This window comes from Quercus lobata, chromosome 2 (genome assembly GCF_001633185.2).
Source record: "Quercus lobata isolate SW786 chromosome 2, ValleyOak3.0 Primary Assembly, whole genome shotgun sequence".
In the NCBI taxonomy this organism is placed as follows: Eukaryota; Viridiplantae; Streptophyta; class Magnoliopsida; order Fagales; family Fagaceae; genus Quercus; species Quercus lobata.
Genome location: NC_044905.1, coordinates 33,715,036 through 33,724,825, shown reverse-complemented (window position 1 = coordinate 33,724,825; position 9,790 = coordinate 33,715,036). Strand labels below are relative to the sequence as shown.

The window sequence follows — 9,790 nt, the reverse complement described above, 5'->3', positions numbered from 1 at the left end:
GTATTTGGTATGTGGATTGAATGTTCAAAATATTTTTCTGAAGTAGGATTTTGATATGAATCATATGATTCTTTTTTTCTCGGTTCAATAACAGTAAAATATTAAATTAATACCTCATTTAGTTAACTCAGAGAGCTATTTTCGTATGTGTTCTAATAAGAATTGCTGTTTCTTGAAAAAAGAAAAAGAAAAAAAGAGAGCTATTAGAATCTATAATTGAATTGCTTTTCCTTCGTTATTTAGGTGCAAGAAATATAAATTTAACAAAAGAAAATAGAAGCAAGAAATAGAAATTGTAGGAACAAGTTAACAGTATCTGATTTTAAGACAGCCTGTTCAATGAGCAGTTACAGCAATTGAAAGCTGATAATGGCTTAGATAAAAACTTGATACGACTTTTGGATGATGTATATTAAGTTCTCCAGTTAAATTCAAACACATGATAAACATTGTATATTTGGTTCCCCATTGAATTTATTTATTCTGAGAAAGATAAACATTGTTCTGCTGCATTAGTCAATATATGTGTTTCAATTTTATTGGAAAACTTTTTTTAAGGTTCAATACTTAAAAGCTATACCTAAGTTTTGCAGTAAAAATTTGTAATGCAAAAATGAGCTTTAAACTTTAAAGGGTTTGTGTGTGTGTGTAATTCAATAGGGGAAGGGGAATTTGAATCTTGGACTTTTCCATTAAAAACACTAATAAAAGTCTTAATTAAGTTACAAGGCTCTTGACAACATTGAAGTATATTAAGTTCCATAAATATGCTATGCAATCACCTGTACCATATAGCATTTTTCTTTTATGTCATCAAAGCACAAATCAAAATAATTCCACTAGAACTCTGTCTCTCAAATGATCCATTTGGCACACCAGGCAAAGGATAAGAAATGAGAATTTACAGTGCTGGTAGCAATTGGACTGAGAATAATATATCTAACATAAATTCATCCAGGTATCTTCAAGCTACTTAGAGGTCTATTATATAATCACAGTTTCTTCCTAAATATTTGGGACATAAAAAAAAAAAAAGAAAAAAAAAAAAGACTAGTACAGCATTCGCCCATAAAATCTAATAACAAATTAACAATTGCTCCATAAGGTTTATCCAGGGAAGGCCAGCTAGTTAGAAACAAAATATACAGCATATTTCATCTAGTCCCTTGTAAAAGGGACACATGGAAAACGATTACCTTGGGCAGGCAGTGCTTCGAGTTGTTCTTCTAAGATCTGAAGTAGGTCTGGAAGCTCGAGAGGAACCAGTTCCAACTACATCTGCACCGTCAGTTTTGCTGGATCTAAGCCTTTTTGTTCTAGGTCCCCGAGGTGGCTGGGTCTGGGTGGGCACATCCGCCTCATCCTCTTCATCGACAAGTTCTGCTTTGGGTACTACATAATTCCATTCAGTCCCACAACTTGGACAAACTCTTTCCCCCTAAAATTAATTCAAGTTAGCAGGTTTACTAAGTACAGAACGCCCTGTTCACAGTAAATATGAGACACATCATGAATATACCCTTCTTTGGGAAAAGAATTTCTTTAGGCAGTACTTGTGAATTCGGACTGTACAGGAGTCATTCTGGCACACATCCGCCTGTCAAAAACAAACCCAACAAAGTACAAAAATTAATAGCAGAAACAAAGAAATGTTCCATTAGTTTTAGCTGGAACATTTGAAAATTTTCCATTGCTATTACCCTAGGGTAATGGTTGAATAAAACATTAGATTTTACTTCGAAACCACAAGCAAAGCTAATTCAAATTAACATTTTACTGAATACATCCTACATGGATTAATTAACTGTTAAAAAAAAATTTAATTAATTTCCGAGATATAGTAGACATCAAACATTAACCAGTATCCACAAACATAGCAAAGTAATAATCAATTAACCTTCACTCCAGCTTCGTTGCACACTTGACATGAAGGAATATCATTATTACGGAAATAACTGCGCAGATCAAGAAAGGATCTGACACCAAGTCCAATGATACCATCAGGAGTGCGATTAAGCCACTGGTCCCGCACAAGTTCATCGAGAGTTTTTTCCTTCTGAGATAATGAGAAATTCTTTACTGCAGGAGGGACCTGAGTTGGATCACACTGTGATTGTGATCCTGTGCTAGTTAGAACCTGAAGATTAACAACATGAAGTGTCAAGCATGAGCGCATCACAGGAGCAAGCTTGTACAGAATAATAAACTCATTTGCCTGTGAGAAAATGGTGTAAAAGTCGAGGGAGTTCCTAAATGAAAGCAAATTCTAGTTTGTTTTATTTAATTGATATGGAATTTTTCCTAATAAAAGCATAAACACTCAGTCACTAGTTCTGGAAACATCCATTCTTGGGCAAACCAAGTCATGATCAATAAACTTGTTGCGGGAATCATATAGAATTAAGACCCATTGGGTTTTCATCCACAGTTTAGCTGTGCAGACAACATTCTCTATAGCAAGTATTAAGAAGAACATTCAAAAAGATATATGCATTCAGAAGAATATATGTAAGACATACTGCCAACATTAGACAAAATTAAGCCAAACTGGGACATGTGCCCACAGTTTAGCTGCAGACAACTGCAGTAAGTAATAAGGTGAATGTTCAAAAAGAAAAATGCATTCAAGAGTATTCAAAATGCGTACTGCTATAAAATATAACTGAAATAAACCTTTAGCAAAACAACCAGAAACATTGTAGTTTTTCTAAGCAAAACTGATTGATAATATAAGAGCTTCACCATGTTGCACCTAATTCTGTACGTATTACCTTGGAAAGGTGTTTGGGGCAATAAGGTTCCATGTAAGGTAGCTTTTTTTTTTTTGTATGGACTGCAGCTTTGAATTCTATACTGACAATAGATAACCTTGCTAAACGGAAGCTAGTGATTGTTAATATATGTATTTTGTGTAAGGGGACGGTGAAAAAGTTAATCAATTGTTGCACTGTACTATTGCTAGGGAGATGTGATCTTTTGCACTTATGGCTTTTGGAGTACATTGGGTAATGCCATGCCAAGTAATTGACTTGTTGACTATTTGGAGGGGTGTTTGGAAGCCCCTGTAATAGGGTAGTGTGGCAAGCTACTCTACATTGCATTATGTGGGCCATATGGAGAGAGGAATTGCTGGACTTTTGAGAATGAAGAAATCTATGCAAGATATTAAAAATAGCCTTTTGAGAACTATGTTTGAACATAGTACATAGATCGGGAGGTATCTTGTAGTTTTATTATTGATTTTTTTGGAGATCATGAGTGTTGTAATTCTTTAAGGATGCTCGCTTTTGAGCATTCCTTCATTTTAATAAATTATTCTTTTACTTATCAAAAAAAAATATTTAACTTGCATTGCCTTTAGCAACCTTATCACAACTGGCGTACTTGTACTTACAAATGTGATCTACATGACAATCCTCTTCCCTTGAGAGTTGAGAACCCACTGATCTTGAAATTTCAGTAGAGATGGGAAAGGCAACACTCAAGACCCAATACTCATGACCATAACTAGAATTATATTTATTTTGATTGGTTGGGTCTTGAAGCCATTAAGTCACCCTTAACCTAGCTCTTACAAGGGAACCAGAATTATATTTAATGGAACTGTGAATGTTACTGCCTCTAGAAAGAAGTACATCTTTGGCTTGTCACCAACTCTGACCAATAGGCAACAGCTAAGAAACAAATTCTAGCAGATTGGGGAGACGAGCTGCCAAGTAGGTGAGTGGTAGTAGAAGTGGCAAGGGAGAGCATGGCTCAGACATTTTGCTGACATTGAGAAAAGGGAGAAAGGTAGCCAACCAATAGAAAATTACAACCATACATAACATCATCAAAACACCAAAACCACATCCACTTATTGCTTCACGCACTGAAAAAAAACCACTTTGGATGAGCAAGTGATCAGCTGGTTGTGTTTAAAAAAATTTCACTTCTTTTGACTTTTCCATTTCAGATCTGGTTGTCCCTCTTGAGAGCCCATTGATCTTCTTTGGCTTATCCAAAACACTGCTACATGGTTACAATGGGAAAGCGTTTTACTTATCCAGGCTTGCAAATGAAAAAAGAGCGTAGGTGGACTTCAAATGGGTAAAAGAGTATTATACTTTGACATTTTGTAGTATGGGGCCAGCCAATCTTCTCAACTAGAGGGGGAGCATATGTTGTTTTGTGAAATCTTAGGGGAGGATACAGCAATTTAATCCTATTATAAGTTTACTTTATTCCATAATATTATAAGAAAATTCTCCTACTACAGAAACTTGAATTTCAAAGAGAACATTTTATGAGCATCATTATATCAAACCAATAAGATTTTACTTAACATCATAGATTTGTGATGCAGAAGAAAAGTGTCATTATGAACCGCTCTATGTGTTGGACTTTTTTCTGTTGCCCAATGAAGCATGAGTTTGATAAAGAAGCATACATTAATCCTATATGGTGCTTTCATAATGAAGTGCATACCACAATTAGAACCAGTTATGAACCATAGAAAGAAGTTCATAGCAACAAAAAACAACCAATCCTCATTAGTACCAAAATTTTGTTGCTGACTATGGATCCTCAACAAACTATTGAAGAGCGAGCAATTCAACATAGGTGCCTCAAGGAGTTTGTTGGAGGTAATTAAGTTTGGGTACACTTTACAAAACAAATATTTCCATAGGAAATCCATTACAAAGATTGATCTACATAAGGCATTGAAGAAAATAAGTATGAATACTTATGAGGTGGAACTTCCAAATGATCATTAGATCAGTCCTATCTCTAATCTTGCAGTCTTGCATTTGTTTGATTACCAAAACTTTGATGGTGACACTGAGCAACCAGAAATCAAAGATTGTAGTGTCTAGTTACCAAAGAAGCCTAGAGATGTCATCGAAGAGTTCCTTGATATTAAGGAGGCTTGATAATTTTAAGGTTATCACTACGATCAAATTCATATAAATTAACTAATGAAAACACCTGGACTACAGGAGAGTTTTTTTTTTTTAAAAGGTTGATCCTTCTATATATGACCATAGTTTTCACATTTTTAACTGATGCCAAGATCTCTCCACCACAGAAAAATTGATGAGTAGCTAATCAGAAAAGAAAAAAGATTCCAGGGTCAGTGTTCACAGCATTGTAGCACAATACTTTTCATCACTAACAGTTTTATAAATTGGGATTTTTATGAATAACTTGAGTTAAATTTCTTAGGCTACCTTTTTACAGATAAATTATGTTTTATATCAAGGCCAATATTTCTATTTAATAATTCTTTCTATGCTACAAAGTTGATTATTTAGGGGTGCAACAGAATTTTGACTTTTATTTCAGCGAGAGAGTTTTTTTCTTTCTGTGTCCTTACTCTGTAGCCTGAAAGGCCAGCCCTTTGGCTATTATTTCATCTTTATCACTCACTCCTCGAGTTTATAAACTTTCTAGTACAAACTAAAACCCTTTGTGAGCTTCTCCAATGCTAATCTCTTCCATACAAGTTATGCCACTTGTAGAAGACAAACCATATGGAGTTGGATTTGCATCACTCAAAGTGCTAACTCATATTTCTAGAGTTCAATGCATCAGTTATTTTGATCACTTGTGGTGTGGGGATTCCCCTCTAAAGTAGGCATTCCCAGAGTTATTTTTGATCAGTCAGGATAGAGATTCTTCCATAGCAGATTTATTGCAATTGGGGTGAAGCATTGGGATCTTCATTTTCCCAGATTGGTACAAGATTGGGAGCTTGATTCTTTGGATAGATTTATGGGTTTAATTTACTAATTTTTTTCTGTAATTGGAAGGGGAGATGACAAGATGTGTTGGAAGCTTAATAAGAGTAGGGGTTTTAAGGTAGGAGGCTATTACCGGCTATTGTGTCCCTCCAATTGTGTCCATTTTCCATGAAAAATTATTTGGAGATCTAAGATCCCTCCTAGAGCTGCTTTCTTCTCTTTGAGTGCTGCGTTGGGGAGTATCTTTACTACGGATAATTTATGGAAGAGAGGTATTATTGTGATTGATTGGAGTGTCATGTGTAAACGGAATGGGGAAAATGTGGATCATCCACTTCTACATTTTCCTATAGCTCATGAGATGTGGTCCTTGGTTTTTTGTTTGTTTGGTATCCATCGGGTTATGCCACTGCAGGAAATGGATCTATTAGCCTCTTGGCAAGGCAGTTTTGCTCGGCACCGTAATGCTGCAAGTTGGAAGATTGTGTCATATTGCTTAATGTGGTGCATTTGGTAGGAGAGAATTGCTAGAAGTTTTGAGGGTTGTGAGCAGATTATAATTGAATCCTTTTTCTTTCTTTCTATGCTGGATTGGGCTAGAGCTCTTCAAGCTTTCTCTTGTGATTCTTTCTTAGATTTTTTAGAGCATTGTTCTTTGAGATGTGTATACTTGGAAGTTTTGCTGCTTTAATAAAGATTGTTACTTATAAAAAAAAATGCATCAGTGCAACAAATAAGGTCAGAAAATTCAGACCTGATTCTCCAATCGTAGATTAAGGGCATGAATATTGGATATGCTACCTTGGGCTGTGGCATCTTGCACAATTGCTTCAATCTGATATTTGACATAAAAAAGACGCAAGAAGATATGATATAAATGAAGATATCTAAAATTCATACTAGTAAACATCAAACATCTATTGGCATAAAGATTTTCACAAAGACTTCATTTAGACATAGTTTCTTCCATTTATACCTTTTCTAGAAGGCTCAAACACTGAGAAAGTGATCAGAGAATTTGCTTCATTCTCATAACTAAGGATAATGCAATGTCAAGTGAATGTTATGAAATTCTCCTTGAACCTTGATTAATATTTTCCAACTATTCCACTAGCAACAAAGCACGTGAAAAAGAAATGGAGATTACCTATTTTATTGTAACTTTCATGATAAACACAAAAGAATATAACAGAAAAAGATGCCCAATTTTTTTTTTTTTTTTCTTTTGGATTAGAGAAAGATGCCCACCATATTTTTTTTATTAATTTTTTTTTTTGAAGGAAATCCATTAAAGAAGCAAGAAAGGCTAAGAGACAATGGAAGAATATACCAAAGGTTGTTTTTGGCCCTTATTTTTCTGCTACACCTACTTCCTTGAGATATGACATCTCTCTTCACGGTGGAAATCATATTCTCCATTATAAGGAATGACATCTAAAAACAATATAACCAACTACAATAATCTATAGCAAAATGTTCTTAGAGATATCATTAAGGGGTTATCTTTATGCTTGTACAGAGTCCTCCATGCTCATTTTATATTGGGATTATATCTTGCTGTAGAAAGAAGAGTGAACAAATTGCAAGTAGCAACCTGCTAGGTAATAATACATACAGCCTCCTAGAGGATGGGAGCTCTCATAAATAAGGTAAAATTTTTAATTGCTTTACTATGTTTACCCTAATATATGAAAAGACTATGTGCACAGGTATGCAGAGCCAACAGTGGCTCCATTGGGTATCCCAAGTCCCCTGTGACCCACAGTCGTGGATTAATTAGATTTTTTTTTTTTTTTAAATAACAGATTAAAGTTGATTTGAAGCAAGGAACCAACTCCATTAACAAGTTCTTGGATGCTGTAAAACTTCAAGACTATTTGGTGTTAAACCTTTACAAAAATAGTACATTACAAAAATTAAAGCCTCAGTAAAATAAACACATACCAAATGAAACATTGTAATAGAACCAAACCCCAAAACACTAAAAACTGAAATTAAAAACAAAGCAGCCACGGCCTCTGGTAAACTAAAGTACTTTAATGACACTGTCCCTTACTCATAGTTTACTGTAGAACAATGCAACTTAACCAAAAAAAAAAAAAAAAAGAGAGATGGCTGAGATATGTGGCCTAAAAGTCATGATATTAAATTGCAATGTACATTGCAGAGATAATAGGTATAACATCTTTTGTATGACAAACAGTTTAAACACATCAGTTATTATCAAGTCTTAAGTACATACCCATGACAATGGCAACTGTTCCTATATCAAAATTGTTAGTTCTGTAATCAGTCAATTTTTCAAGTCAACATCAGGAAGGCCTTGCTTGAGATGATGGAGAAGAGGCAAGGTCGAAATTGAGCAGAAATAGCTATGTACTTAATTTTATAAATCTTTGAAAGCCAAAATGAATTGGTGATCAAAATGGATTCTTGGAAGAAGATATGTCTCTAGTATATACATATTTTTTTTTAATAACGTCTAGGGAACTTTTTTAAAGAAGAACCCTTTGGACTCGCCCCTACCCGCTAAAACCCAAGGGCAACTGACCCCACCCACCAGAACCAGTTGTCCAGTAATCCAAGCACATTCTCTAGTATGTAAACCCTACATTGGGTTGACGAATGTTGTTGCAATGGGACAATTTTGAATTTTCTTATCAAAATATAAGTATAGCCATACTTACAATTGCCTTGTAGAAAGCAATCTGGGGAACTGAATATTTAGTGCCAAGCTTGGATTGTTCATCAGAAACAGTATTGACCACTCCATAGTAAACCCGGCCATCGTATTGGTTCCTGAAACCCCGTAGCTCACACTGAACATATGAAAGTGCTTTGTTTATCTTCAAGAGGTATTCATCAAACACCTGTTTATGAGTGCCTGCAATAGTGTATATATATATATATATATATATATCAAACACTACACTAAAATTTAACCAAACAAGAATTAACAATTAAAGCAGCCATGGAACAAGAAGAGGAAAAAGGAAACCTGGGTTTTTGCCAGTGAGGCCATTGAAGATTGGATGGAACTGATCGTCCCTGAGAGGACCGCGTGATAACAATGCTTGAATTAGGGTTTGGTGTCTCCAGCTCAGCTCCGCCATTTTCAGAATCAGAAACCCTAACTTCCTTTCTTTCTTTCTTTCTTTCTGAGGTGAATTGGGGATTTTTTTTTTCGAAATTTGACAACTAAAATGAAAATAGAATGTTTTTTTGTTTGTAAAGTTTGAGAAAAATATTGTACTGCGGCTGGGTTTATACGATACGACCCTTCGGATGGCGGGAAATATTGGGCTTGGTATAATGGCGGGAGATGTTAAGGGTCACTTGCATTTTTTTCTTTTTTCTTTTTTTGTTCTTTTTTGGTTGAGGGGAAGGTAAGTCAGCTTTATTAAGAGAAATCAAACTAAAGTACATCAATCAATCAAGTCTTATGGTAGTTCTTCTAACCACACATCTGTATTAGCAGCTAAAACTGCTCTCTTTGCCAGGGAGTGGGCCAACCTATTGCCCCTTACATGTATGAATGAAATTACAAAATTGCATGCCAGCTCCTAATCTTTGGATATTAGTTATAATATGGCCTAAATGAGTTTTGTTGTGCTTTGGGTTGTTGAGTGCCTGTATGACTTTCAAGGAATCCCCTTCCACAATGGCCTTGAAGATGTTGATCTCTTGTGCGAAAATAAGTGCTTGCCTAGTTGCCAAAGCTTCCACCATGTCCACTGAGCTTGGCAAAGGGATTTTTTGACTAAGGGCTGCAATAATCAGCCCAGATTCGTCGCGGATGACAATACCCAGGCTAGCAAGCTTCCTATCCTCAAACACAGCTTCGTTGAAGTTGATCTTGAATAACCCAGCACCAGGTGGCTACCATTTCGTTTCCACCTGAGGGATGACAGACTGTGTAGGAATGTCTTGCACGTCATTAAATTCCTGCAACAACTCCCTTGCTTTTTTCACCGTTTCACCAACATCCCACATAGGTTGCCTTTCTCTCAATCTGTTACATCTAGTCCATATATACCAAGCTACTACGGAAAAGAGCGTAGCTGTAC

The 9,790-nt window shown here is 35.6% G+C and overlaps 1 protein-coding gene across 1 annotated transcript; it reads right to left on the bottom strand.

The window, feature by feature from the left end:
• Window positions 1-913: 913 nt before the first annotated feature.
• Window positions 914-9,080, bottom strand: LOC115975395 (non-structural maintenance of chromosomes element 1 homolog). Its single transcript, XM_031096159.1, has 6 exons — window positions 8,722-9,080; window positions 8,411-8,607; window positions 6,478-6,558; window positions 1,898-2,137; window positions 1,520-1,597; window positions 914-1,438 (listed from the first exon to the last, which is right to left on the bottom strand). Exons 1-6 carry the CDS (start codon window positions 8,834-8,836, stop codon window positions 1,193-1,195), a joined length of 957 nt encoding a protein of 318 aa, XP_030952019.1. The 5' UTR covers window positions 8,837-9,080; the 3' UTR covers window positions 914-1,192.
• Window positions 9,081-9,790: the final 710 nt, after the last annotated feature.